Consider the following 14,847-nt stretch of genomic DNA (forward strand, 5'->3'; position numbering starts at 1 on the left):
TTCGAGTCTAGGGGAGGGCATTGCTCATTTTTCATATCTCCTGCTTCAAAATAGCCTTGACTCTACAAAGGAGTAGATGCACTTCTCAAAAGTATTAGTTACTTTTTTTTTAAATTTGACTTAATCTAAATAATAAGTCATTTAAATGCTTATATATGTAATAAAACATTAAATATTTTTATAGAATTACTTCGAATATTTTTTAATTTTTCGAATATATTGGAGATACAGAACTTTCTTATGTTACTCGAAATGCACATTCATCTAATACCCTAACAAATATTTTATCAAATCATTCGTCACCAGCAACCAAATAGCGGACAATATCAAAATAACGGTACTTATAAAAGTCTACTTTTAAATCCGAAGTTTATACTTATAAGGTACTAAAAGTATGCAACTGGCTGCAAATCTGAAGATTTAAATGCTGGAAACATTTGCGCTACGTTTCTGCTGTCCAGCGTATCACCCTTTATCCAACTTGTGGGCTATGTTTGGAGAAGAGTACAAGAGAGTTCCACTAAGATTTTTGACATTAAAAAAATACCGAGGGACCATGAGCTAAAGAAAGACCAGCTAAATGATTAAATGAAAATGAAAAAGACTTAAAACTTTAAAAATTTAAAAATTGGAGAGCAGTCGCTGTAGATAGAAGACGCTGGAAAGAGTGCGTGGTTTAGGCAGCCAAGGTCTGTAAAGAGTTGCTGTGCTTGTGAATAATAATAAGAAGAAGACACATACATACACATGCCCCCCGAAAATGGTTAGCAAGAAAGAATGCAACAGCAGACTGGTACACTGCAAGCTCAGTAAAATCCTAAAAACCCTTAACAAACCCTTCTGGACGACTGATGAAATCTGAAAACTTTCAGATTTCTTTTAAAATTTATTTTGGACGATAGATCAAAAACATGACCGACGGAATTCGTATGTCGCAATTTTTACAGAAGACAACACAAAACATGAGTGAGTAAATTCTAGAAATGGATATTCAGTTTGTAGAGACATTAGGATTTTTAGAGAAGCAGGAAAGAATGCAACGCCTTCGCCGGGAATCGAACCGCGGACCTCTGGAATACGAGCCCAGCGTGCAGACCACCACACTACGAAGGCATGCCAAGAAGGCGGGGGAAATACTTTATATACTCCCCCTTTTAAAGGACAACTGGGGTTTTTAGGGGACCCAATCGCCAATTCCTGGGTGTAGAGAATCATCAAAAGATAACAAAACAAACTCTTATCAGGAATCAGCGCGTCCCGTAGTTGCCGGTTAAAAGAGATTTTGCTATAATAATGTAAATATTAATAAACTCTCACAAGTTGTTATGATCCAATACCAAGCAAGCAGGTAAGCATCCAGCTTGGATGATTTTGGGTCGCTCGATCACAGATTTTGGATAGATGTGACTTACCCGTCTACTTCTTCAAGGGTGGCCGAGAAGAGGTCAGGCCTGACTACTGTGAAGGCGAGAGAGAACCCAACCACCTCCGTTACCATGATCACAAGTTTGAGCATGTACGACAATCGAAGAAATAAGGATACTGTTGTCAGGGTCAGCACAGCAGGGAAAAGATGCGCCTAATAATAAAAGAAAGAATTCATCAATCAAAAGAAAACTGTCTTTTAGGTTACATAATGTAAAACTCATTGCTGAGATGAATGATTCCATATCGGATGCTTCACCTAGCCATGCGAGAAGAGAACGATATAAGCACAATATGCGAAAAAACTTTAAAAAAGGAGTTAATGCTTAAAACACTTTTAGCCAATTGTTCCTATCTTGATCCTGTCGCCTAGCCGATACGGTGGTAAGACAGCTGATACGGTAAAGACGCTGACTGCCTTACCGATAGGCCAGGGTTCGAATCCCGAAGAGGGCATGAATGTTTGTAAGCGTATAGTGTCTCTCTACGGCAAGGGCTCAATATGCACGCTAGACGAATATCTTCTCGAGAGGTTGGAGGTAGAAAAAGACGACGGAAGACCCTTCCACCGAACATCCCCTGGGATGTTCTCAACATTGGGGCGGATGGATTTTTGACTTCATTATTGTCATTGAGTTACTTTTGAAGCATATTGCCGGACTTTATTAATTTAATATCTTAATTTGAAATTTCTAAAATTTATATGATTTAGATATTTGCAAACATTTTAATACTTCTCATTGTACTTTTCTGCTTCTGTATTGTAGTAGTATTTTATATATTTTTATTTATTGATTTATTGTTTTTGAAATTATAATTTTATTGTTTATTTTGCGTTTAACGCAATTTGTGGTTAACATGTCTTGTTAGCTTAAGTGTTTATTCTTTGCACAGAATTGTAGATCTTTTATTCATAATGCAACGGTTTTGGAATTTTACAAATAGCTCAACTCGAGATATAAGTAACTTCGTACGAAAAAAAATCTTCGCGACAATTTTTGTCGCCAAGTTGGTGATTTGCCGATTTCTCGCCAAATTGGAGACCTTTTGAAAAATTTACGAAAATTGCCTTTTCGAAGCTCTGCGGCAGATTCTTTTAGAAATTTTCAGAGCGTCTGCTGCAGGGAGATACGGGCCGGAGAGCTAAGAAGTTGAGTTGTGAATCAGTTACGAAACAGCTATGATATTTAGCGATGAGCTGAACTGTGAGTTAGAGTTTACCCAGAGCGTAACTTCCAAAGCGTCTGCTATTTTGCCTGCTAAGGAAAATTTGCTAATTTTTTTTGCCACTGGTGGGCACTTGCCTATAATGGTATTGACCACTCCTTGGGCCAAAAGTGGTGGCCATTTTATTCTGGAGGCACTTAATAGGCGGTTACCATTAACTCCTCTGAAGGGGCAGACAATTTTACATCCACGCCATCTTCGCGATTCGAACCTGGGCCCTTTGGTATCGCAGTCAAGCTCCCCTAACCACTATACTATCTGGGCGGCTGAATTGCAAAAACAGCGCATTATTTTTATTTCAACTGTCACTTGCGGTCACAGTTTATTTGACACTCTAATCATGCTTATTTAAAAATTTTGTATTTTTAATAGCTTTGCGTTAAAAAGAGAGGCATTAAGCAGAAGCCTATCTAAAATTTTGAAGCTTATGATACATTGTCCGTGACAAAGCCCTATATTACAAGTTTATTATTCATAACAAGGTAAATTGCTTGTTTTTAATTTTGAGAAACATTGTATTCTTGGTTTCTTCGTAAAAACATAAACAAACCGCAGTCTTTTTTTTTTTTTTTTTTCAGTTGTTTACATGTTCAAACTCTTCTGATCTAACAAAAAGAAAAAATAAGAATCTGAACCGGAAGTGCATATTGATTGTCAAAGCTTAGTTGAGCATAATTCGAAAATATAACAGACTTCAACTGCCATCTAGTGCCGTTTAAAAATTTGAATGAAACGTTGCGATTTGAAATCACATCGGTGCGATCACAGGCTTCAAGTCTCCGAAAAGCAGCTCACATATAGGACATAGTGGGCCCTTTAACGAGACTAACTGACTAACCAAATTCATAAACTAACAAGACCTAAAAGGCTGTGTAAGGAATATCCTCAGGTCAGAGTTAAGACAAAACTCAGAAGGATGCAAAGAGCCCTTTATTCTCTCAATGACATTTCACAGATGACCCTACTGGGGCAGAGTATACAAAGCCAACACTTCTAGCTTAACTCAAAGCGGATAAAATGAACTTAAAATAAAGTGTAGTAATTTTAGCATAACGGCTCATAGGATAATTTAACTCGAAAAAAGGCTCCGCCTCGTGGAAATCGGCGTAAATAAGCGTAAGGGCTAGAAGTTCTCAACGCCAAAGAAATCTAGTCGCTAGTAATTCAAGTAATTCAACATGGCCTTCAAACAAGCATAACACGCTCTAAAATCACCTTCCAAAACCTTCCCTTAAATACTACTTCTTTCTACCTCATTTGAATACACGCGTGCTACATTATTAATATTCTGGCAAGAAAGCGTGGGGGAAAATGAAGATCAAAGAAAAATTGCTTTAAAATAAAAATTAATTGTTACTAAATTAAATGAATCTCCACAGTGTGAAGGAGTTAATTAAATTTCTTACCTGTCCATACTGGCAGTGAGGTGGCAGATCTTCCAATTGCCTGGAGAAGAGAATGAGGGTTTCATTCAAGGATACTCGTAGCTCACCATCGTCGGGAACACAGATGACCTACAAAAATAATGAGGTAATAAGAAAAAAATGATAACGCCATTGTTGCTTATTATTAGAATAGTGAAACATCACAACAATGTTGTCACTAGCATTGATGATAAAAATAATAAGAACAAAGAATTAAAGAAAAAAATCTGAAAGGTTTAATAGTTTAACAACAGCCCAAAATGGCTCTTTTAAAGTTTAATATGATATATTAGCAGAAATCATCCACAGAGATAACCCAGGGGAAAAGTAAAATTTCAAGACGTTGATCTCAAGTTGATCTAAAGTATATAATTGAGAATAACAATATCTTTAAAACCCTGAATTAGTGAAAAAAGTGCACATAACTGTTTATGGATGATAACACAGTATGTGTGCTCGGGGAAAGTTTCTTCAAATGAAATTGATGAAAGATTTGAAAGTAATTTCTAATTTTCGCGTTTTGTTTTTGAAAAATCGCTGAATATCTAAAAATAATTTAAAAAATTTAAAATATGTGAATAATTTTAATGAAACTATACGTAAATTGTAGTATCTTCTATGTAATTTAACATGAAAAGCCTCAGGGGGCGAAAAATGGCCGAAAAAATAGGTTAGAGAGGACTTAAAAAATGTTAACTATCCATTAACATTATTTAAGTCCATTTAATTGTAAATGGATAATTGTATATGGATATTCGCATAATGATCTGTGAGCGCAAGATGGAAAGAAGGATAATTTTTACTTTCATATTTTTTATTAACTACTGAATTTTTAAAAAACAAAACATGAAATTTAAACAAAACAAGAAATAATTTTCATTATAAGAGTATCACATTAACAAAAGTGAAGAAAATAATCTCTTAATTATCAATTTTTTTATGGATAAAGTCATGCAGTTACTTAACTTCCTTTTTCTATTCTTTTTTAGATTATACTTTTCATAAAAATTTACCAGTACAATTTTATAAAAAAATAATTAATTAATGACCTTTGTTAGTTAACTATGTCAGTTTAAAATTCTATTAAGTGCTATAAGTTGCATCAGTTTTCTATGCTTAAGTTTCCATTTTATATTTTCAACAAATATTTATTAGTTAATAAAAAATATGAAAGTAAAAATTATCCTTCTTTCTATCTTGCGCTGAGAAGTCGTTATGCGAGTATCCTTTTACAATTATTAAAGCCTGAAAAACGCATGTCTGCGATGTTATCGGCATGCCATAATTTTATTTTTTTACCACGATATTTTCAACGGCGATGGTTTTAAACCACGAATTTTTTTTAACCAATTTGTATTCGACGACGATATTTTGTACCGCGATGTTTTAGAACTCGATATTTTCTCTTTTCTTTATTTACTCAGACGATGTTTGTTCCACGATGTTTTCGCCTTGCGTTGTTTTCTCCGCAACGTTTTCGGCGCGCACCCCACAGGCAGAGAAAACATACCGAAGCCATTATAACTCCACCTACATGCTTAACACTATTAGTTTTTTTTTTTTTTTTTCTTTTTTTTTTCCGAATTTAATTTTCGAATATTGTTAGGAATTTTGTATATATGTGAATAATTTTAGTGAAATTATATGTAAATTGTAGTGTCTTCTATATAATTTAACATGAAAAGTCTCAGGGTGCGAAACATGGCCGAAAACATAGGTTAGAGAGGACTTAAATAATGTTAATGGGTACATTTCACATTGAGGTAGGCGAGATAGGTCCTATCTGGCGATGGTTTTGGCATTCGTCGCCAAATTTGACGAGAAATCGAAAATAGTCGCCAAACTTTATTTTGAGCATTTGGGGACATTTTGGTACAATTCCTAGTAATTGTAGCTGGCCCGATTTCTATGTAACTGTAGCTGGCCGTTTGTATGCCTTTCAATGTATGGTGTACACATTTATGGCCTAACGACTTCTAGAAATTCTGAGAACTAGAAGGCATTGTAAATTTCTCGACGGACAGGGATAAACTATATAAGAGCGGCGAGAGCATCACTTTCCAGTGCAGCTGAGAGTTTAGCTCAGTGTATTGAGAGATCACTGTGCGAATTTATGCACTTGAGATATTTTTATTGTCTTATTTTCAACGTTCTTAGTAAACTGGATTCATAATTTATTATTGCGCTCTGTGATACTGAGAGAGCTATACGACTACTTTTCTGCAAAGAGTTCAAGAACTTTTATTTGGAACTGTTTTTTGAAAAATAAAATTTCATCAAGCTGTCATTGGTTCTGTATATATTCAATCCATTAAGAACCTGCAACCGCCTAACAGTATTTTTTTTTATTATGATAAGTCTTTACTTACCATGATGTTTTGTAAACTCCAGTAGGCGTATGAGCATGTCTGCGGAACTGGTGATTATGAAGGGAACATGACTGCATGAGAGATTTTCGGCGATTTATAAGCTCATACGCTTTCACGACATTTGTCGTCTTTCTCGAAAAAATTGGGTAAATTTTAAAAGGTATCAAATAAAATGGGTAACCAAGAATGTATGAATGACTGTATGAGAACAGGAAATATTGGTAGAGTAGAAGTAGACCAATCACAAGGGCAGGGGGCTACAAAGCTCAATATAAAACCGTGAGTTTTACAGAAGAGTGGAGCTTTAGCCTGGACTCTGATCATTCACCTACCTGTATCTGGAGAAGGACGCGAGCACGATACCATCCCTCCCTTATAAGAAAATAGGATCATTACAGTGGTGGAAGTGTACTGATTTGGGCAGGCATTATATTGGATGGCTGCACATCCCTGTATGTGTTTGACTAGGGCTCCTTGACAGATGTAGAGGTATAGATATAGGTATAGAGATATGAGGTATAGATAGGAGATCTTAGAGTCTTAGTTCGACTTTTCAGGGGATCTCTCTCTCCCGCTCCAAGAAAAATCTGCGATTCGAAAACTACCTTACTGCAGGAGTGAGATCGTCTGCCACCAGGAATTGCCTCCTGTTCAGTATGCTGTCACGTTGTGTGACCTGTCTGGCTGTGAGAAGGGACAATACTCCATTTTAGACTCATTTTCAGTACGATATCACAACGTGGATTTTCGACATTCCCTGCACTGTGAGTTTAGTGATAATCATGCGTACATAAAATTATTTTTGAATGATATACCTCTTTCTCTGCTATAAATGTATTTTATACAAAATTTAATTAAAATATATACATCAGTGCTTATAAAATTCGAAATAAGGTGCACTTCGCACAAGAGTGTACATATATATAAATTTGGTACTGACGAACGCACAACTAAATACCAGTTTCATATACCAATATTTCAACGCTCTACGGCTAGTCGTTTTGAGTTATACGAGATATATACGTACATACATACATGCAGACGTCACGAAAAAATCTGAGGAAGCATCACGACTTCTTCCGTATGACCAATTATAAACTATTTATTTAAACTTTACTCTTTACTTAAACTTATTTCCTTGAATTATTCGAATTTTATAAACCGATCTCTCAAGGCAAGTTGAAAACGACACCCAAAATCAAACAGCCTGGTCAAATTTTGTCGTTTGGGAGTCAAACTTCTCGTAAATTTACTCTTTCATAATATGTATAAAATGTCCCAAATCATAAGTATCGGAAACGGGAGACTACATTAAAAATTAAATTATTAAAAAATTGTCACATTGTCAAAAAATGGATATTTTCGTCGTTTCAACAACTACGAACAACGATTGCGAAAATAAAGCTCATCGAAAATAAAGGGGGAGGGTGGCTGTATATACGTATACGTTTGGTTCTGCTGATTGAAAATAAAAAAATAAAAAAGAGAGATGCACAACAGAATGTTATAGCAGTCCCAAATACAAAATTTCAACGTTCTGCGGCTAATTGTGCTTAAGTTATGCGAGATACATACATAGTTACGTACAGACATTCCGATAAAATATCTTTCGAATCCACTTTAAATAAATACATTTTGAAAACCGTTTTGGAAAGACAAAGTCTTTTATTCTGTCCTTATATAGAGAAGTCTTACAAAAACTAGTCAAAATGGATTTGGGAGCGGTCAGAATGGATATTTCTGTTTCAATATGAGTCATTACTTATGTCTGGAATGTTTCGAAATTACAATATTTCCTTTACTTCGTACTAGGAAGTTAAAGACCATTTTGAATCCATTGTCTTAGAATAAAGAGTCCTGCATTTTGCTCGTACGTACAAACGCTATGAAAAAAATAGTCAAAATGGATTTGAGAACGGTCAAAATGAATACATGTGCTGAAATCTGAAACCCGAAATTTTTCGAGATTATAATACTTTACTTCGTACAAAGAAGTAAAAGGAGAAGAGATAATGAACTCAATGAATTCAAGTATATACATCATGGTATCATGGATTTTGTTATTATATAATAAAGAAAAAATTCTTCAGCTATCGCTTTTAGATACTGTTATTGTTCAGGCGAATTAAGATAAGTCTAATTTTTCTTTTGAGGAAAATTACGATCTGAGAACTGGAAACAATATTTTAAAAAATACATCACAAGTGCAACGCTGAATGTTTGATGTGAAAGTACGAAGAGGGTTACCGTAATTTCTGGCGCATTTTTCTCCGCAGCTTTTTTAGCGCTAGGTTCTGAAAATTTTTAAATATTTACATCTTTTCCCCTCATTTTATTGTACACAGCTTGGCCTTTAAAGGACTAGTTTATTGATAAATTTTAATCCCTTTAATTTTCATTCAGTAAATTTATTCAATTTGCATTTTTCTACTAGCATTTTATCCATTCTACTTTCCCTATCCTTTTTTACTTGGAACCGTGCACATTCTTCGATGGGATGAGCATTATCACCCTTAAAAAGCTTCCCGAACATATGATTTCGCCTTACTTTTGTAATTTATTGCAGCTTATTACTGTGGATGTGTTCGATTTCTCGAAATCGGGTGTTTTTTTCGCTCCTTTTTCCTTCCTCCGATATTTTTATCAAGAATTGTGGTGAAGACTCATTGATGTGAGGTACGCTTTGGACTCTGCAAAGCAATTTATAAGATACCAGCTCAATATCCGTCAGATAGTGTCACTGTGAATATTACTATTTATTAATATTGGAACGTGGGTTTGTTTTGAAAGAAATAATACTGTGATAGTTCCGAGCAGGCTATGCTCCAGTACGTTTAATATGTTATGTTTTACTAAGCATGGTTAAGCATGGTTTTCGGAAATAAAACGATAAGTTTTCCCTTTCATTTTTGAACGATAAAGTTAGATAGAAAAAGGAGAAATACGTGAATAAATACGATATAACACATGTGCTTTAGTTTCAAAAGAAACCTTTCATTGTTATCGTCCAGTAGAGTTCTTTGTTCCCAAACAATTGCTACAGAACGCTCTTGGATTTGTTCTTCCTCAAAAGCCCGTAATTAATCAGAATTTCCCTTCCCTTTGTCCGACACGTTTTTGTTTGCATAGTTAATGGTTTTTAGAACTCTTTGTCGGTATTTATAATGATCTGTCAAAACTCCAATTACTGCAAAGAAAAAAACACTAAGCGTCTTTATTGTTATTCCCGTTTTATACATTTAGTATATATATCCTTGGCATCAACTTTCATATTTATAAAGGTGGCAACATAATGTTAATTATCTGTGGAGTGCAAAGGAAACACAAAAAGTATGTGATAACAACACCTGGTTTGTTTCATTTGAAAGAGTAAATTCAGAAGTTCCAGAGACGCTCTTCTACACAGTAATGCGTCGCTTTTGTTATCCATCGAATACGTAGAACAGCTTCATCAATTTCTCCATTGTTTCCTCCTACAGTATGCTCTCATCCTTTCATGTTCTTTCTGAAATACCTGGATTTATGAAAGATCTGTTTCGGTTTATTTCGCAAAGGTATCATTAAAGTCTAGAATTTACTCGTATTTATTGTTGATGATGTTGAAAAGAATGGTTTCGGACATTAATAATGGAGATGATAATAACGAGATTAATGAAATAACCGCATCTTTACACTTTTTAATTGAATGCTAAAACAAAACAGAAATCTAAAGCGTTTATATACCTATACCGTGTTTTCTCACGTATTTTCGCCCTTTGTACTTCCTTGTAAGAAGTAAAGCATGAAATGTGACCCCGAGAAATTTCAGATTTCAACAGAAATAAACATTCTAACTATTTGTTTTTGGGTGATGTCTGCACATATGGACAGACCAAAGGACTCTGTTCCAAAACGGATTCTAAAATGATTCAAAGTGAATTGTTTTCGTGACTTCTGTATGCCCGCATCTATCACATATAATTCAAAAACGATTAGATGTAGTACGTTGATATTTTATATAAACAGCTATGATATGAAGTTGTGCACCTCCCATCTTTGTTATGAAGAAAAAAAGTTTCGAGACCATGGTTAAATAGTTTACTTCTAGGTACCAGTTATCTCTGAAATTCCTATATTGTTAAATGTTAAATATGAAACTACTTGCCGTTAAAGGGAATGATCGTATAGTGAAACGTGTACAGCATTTTTGCGTTGTGAAAAAAAATGCATTCCGGGACCGCGCCGTGAGAGGATCGAAAACATAAAACATATACAAGATATAAAGGAAAAGTTCATATTAAATATATAAAGAAAACATACTGTAAGAGGTTACAGATTAAATATCAGTTTATTCAATTACAACACAATAAGAAAAATCTTAACCTCATCTGAGAGTCTGTTCATTTAAATTCATAAAAAAAAAACTTAAGGTTTGTCTGGTGATTTAAAAGAAAGGGAAGGGAAACAATTTATGGCCTGAGAGTTACATTTTAGATTCGACGTTGTTTTTACTGCTAAGGACGTTTTTGAAAAAACTTGCCTAAAGTTCCAACACACCAAAAAAAAAATAATACTTATCTTGAGTGGACATCTTGAAGTGGAGGAGAGCTCATATCTTAGCTCTATCCTTACGTCACTTGGCAAATCCGCAAGACAGAGACTCGAATCGGCACGACAATAAATTACATCAGCTATACCGTCAAATCTTACGCCTGCTACTGGTTTCCATAGAAGAAAATTGTTCCCACTGGAAGCAAGAGAACAGCTTACACCGCACGGCTGTCTGCCCAGACTCTCAGCTCCACCAAGGAAAACGTAGACAATTAAGCTAGGCATTTTAGAGAACGGCTAACGCAGGCTTCCAGTTGACTAAGGTGACATAATTCCTTCTGTTTTCAAGTCGGAGTTCAGAGGACATCGTCCTGACTTTTGCCGATACAGATAGAGACCCAAGTCTCTGTTAATTTTTTTGTTATTCGTTCCACAGTTTTTTTTTCTTCGCATTTTTGAGAAAACCCGCGGCCGGGGAGCATAATTGCCGCTCCCCGCCGGAAGCACCGCTCGATGCCGACTAAATCTTTTCCTTTCTCCTTCGCAACACCCACAAGTTTTTTCTCAGTCTCCTTCAACAAGTCCGTCAAGCCCGAAAGTCAGCGAATCCAAGCAGTGAGTGCCTAAGCGAGTCAAGAGTAAGTGTGTCTCGCCTCTTAACCAAACGCGGTCGGGGAGCATATTTGCCGCTCCCCGCCGGAAAACATCCCGCTTCGTAATTACATTTTGTCCAGCAAGCCCGAAAATCAGCGAGTCAGTCAGAGAGTCAGCCAAAAGTAAGTGTGTATCCAACTCGAATTCCCTTCGTCTCCTTCACAAAACGGGCTCCCACTATGGCTTCACTTATCGCCCCCTTAATTATGGCAAAATCTTCGTTTTCAACTCCAGAATGCGGAAATAAGGGTGATCGCGCATGCGCGCCCTTCTTCACTTAGCCAACAACAGGACCCTCAATCGCCAAAAACCTGAATGACTTACATTGAAAGACAAGTAGCAACCTTTGACCTTTCCGTCACGTACTTTCCTCTCTTAAGGTCAACTAACAATGAAAATTCTTTCTCGAACATTCTAAAGCGCGCGAAATCATGACTTGGCGAAAATTGCCTCCCTTTCCCTGCTTCTTTCACAATGAATAAAAGTTTGTACAAGATTTACAAATAGAGGAAAATAAATAATACTCTTTTAAACTAAATAATATTTCCAGAAGCATCTGTTTTTCCCCAAAATTAAAGCCTTAAATTAAATAATTCAGAATCAAAATAAAATTTAAATTTCCATAAATCATGAAATCATTCACCTAATTTTTTTATAACGCTATCAGATAATTTCTCTACATAACATTCCTTTCCCCTAAGGAATTAAATTTTGGTTTACCAAAATTTAGCAGACAGACACTTCTTGAAATACCATGACTCATACTGTGCAATAAGGCTAAAGGATAACATAATGTAACAATATTTCACACGACTCCTTGGTAACAGTGACGTTACTGACACATTAAATTTCAAGTCCAAAATGTGCAAGTAAAACAACAAGATTAATCAAAGCAATTACTAATTAAAATACTCAAGGAAGATCATCAAAAATAATTAATCAAAAACATCAATTAAATCACTTAATTAATTACATAGAAATATTCAGAACACATACAAAAATAAAAATGAAAATAAGGCGCTAATCACAAACAAAATATGTCTAAGATCAATCAATAATGACAAAAAGAATTTCTCTTTTTTTTTCCAGTTCATTGCATCACATTAGTGTTGCAGTCTCTGTGTGGCCACATTTCTGAACGTTTATTTATCCATTCATTCTCTTTTTCAGTCCATTAATGTAAACAATTTCACCTGAGGTCGAACACATTCTACTATTGTGACAATTTCTGCTGAGCACAATCATGGAATACATTAAATGAGTACGGAGTTGTCAATGCAATCGAGGGAAAACCCTGTAGTTAGAAATCATTGTGTTAGCAACTCCCCCCTGCAGCCTTCAACGCGAGAAAATGAAAGCAACCAACCCCGGAATGTGAACTCAGCACCACAATATTCCTTAGTAGAGGAACTTGACCTTAAAAGAAACCAGATTTCACCCTCCTACGTCTCACCTTCGACCAAGGAAGAACAATCACTCTTTCAAAGTTGAAGAAGACTTTATTTTTCAATTTTTCCCTTACGATAGATAAGCCACTGAATGTGTTCGAATACACACACGTGAAGAAAGAAATAATCTAATCCAATTGTTCACACCAAAAAAATTGAAATAAATAAAAATAAGATAAGTAACGCGCCGCAGATACATAAAATAAATTCCTGAGAAAATAAACACACTAATAATTCAAACAATTCCAAATAAAATATGTCACATGAACGTATTCAAATAAGGAGTAAAGACCCCTAAGTACTACGAAAATGAATAACTTCCAGGAATGAATCCCAAACAATCACGTCTAAGAACAGAAGCGGCCTGATCAGGGCCAAGCATTAGAAAAGAAAAGAACGTTACAACACAAGGAACCTCGGAACCAGCCGAAAATACCCCACACAAAAAAATCAGAAAGAAAGAAAACGTGATTGTCCAAAAATTCGATCCAACCAAAATCAATTCCGAAAATAGCATAACGAATACGCTGTGCAAATACCAATTAGAATTTTATCCAATACACACACAAAAATAATACTAATACCTAATGCATGTACAAAAACGTTTGGCCAAAAATTTACAAATACTACCAAGATACACATATACACATAAAATGAAAATACAATTAAACTGTAAAAATTTCGTACATAATTCAAATGAGCAATGAGATCAGTGATACCTAAACAAAAAAATTTTAAATTGCAATACCTAAAGAAATACACAAATAGTCATTGCCTTAAACCATATCAAGTCAAAAAATAATTTCACTGTATTTCAAGTCAAGCCAAAAAAAAAAAAAAATCAACCAGCAAGAGTGAAGTGTCGCTAAAAATTTTTCAAACCTCACGGTAAACACTAGTGAGTAACAACACCATATTTAAGTCCCCTTAGAAAGACAACACCAAAAAAAAAAAAAACTTCAGTAATTCTAAAAAATCCATTAGGTCCACAAAAACAAATTTCAACTAGTCAAAGAAATCAATCAAAGCTGGACTGAAACACGTTACTAGAACACTAAATAAAATATCACAAATAAAAAAAAGTGTTCAAAACAAACCCCCCAATTTTACGCAAAACTGAGATCTATTCTGCATCAGACTTTTTCAAAACGTTGTATAGTAACCTAAGTAACAGCCTTCAGAAACACCTCCACCCAAACAAAAGAAACAAAGTAATTCTTTACCGCGTCCATGTAAGCTGAGAAAAGCGCTGTATTATGAATGACAGACTCAAACTTTACGTATCAAGCAAACCTCCAGACACGTTGAAAGAGAACATAAGATCTCTTATCTCGGAAAGAAAAGTGCGCTGACTGAAACGTTACAATCCTGAACCAACACAATGAAAAAGATACAACAATAGTTTTCTCAGATAACAAGTTCCTGTTTGTCCCGGTGTAAGAGGTCAAGTGCCACCATGAAGTGCAAGTATTTACAAGAAAACGAGCTTTCAGGACATTACAACTTCACGCAAGACCTAACTGCAAGCAACAAATGCAAAGTTCTCAAAAGTGCTAAACTAAAAAATAAGTACTTACTCATAACTCAAAAATCCCTGAAAATCTCACAAATCAAATCCATAACTCAAATTCTACCATTTTCCTATAACCACAGAAATATCAATTCTTCCACAGAAACCAAACATCAGAGAACTTACATTTTACGGACCTTGGCAGAAACCACCAGGAAACAAAACAAAAACTTGATACAACTATCTTGATACTACCAATT

The 14,847-nt window shown here is 35.1% G+C and overlaps 1 protein-coding gene across 1 annotated transcript in view; it reads right to left on the bottom strand.

The window, feature by feature from the left end:
* Ac76E (adenylate cyclase type 2 Ac76E) overlaps positions 1 to 14,847 on the bottom strand; it is a 618,104-nt gene that overhangs the window by 72,209 nt on the left and 531,048 nt on the right. Inside the window, exons 15-16 of the mRNA XM_085825247.1 lie at positions 4,059 to 4,166; positions 1,413 to 1,579 (exon numbers count right to left, since the gene is read on the bottom strand). Coding sequence (XP_085681373.1) covers positions 1,413 to 1,579; positions 4,059 to 4,166 — 275 coding nt within the window. The remainder of the gene's footprint in view (positions 1 to 1,412; positions 1,580 to 4,058; positions 4,167 to 14,847) is intronic.

This window comes from Stegodyphus dumicola, chromosome 10, assembly GCF_044657685.1.
Source record: "Stegodyphus dumicola isolate Sdum_Otavi_A_Nest chromosome 10, ASM4465768v1".
Lineage (NCBI taxonomy): Eukaryota > Metazoa > Arthropoda > Arachnida > Araneae > Eresidae > Stegodyphus > Stegodyphus dumicola.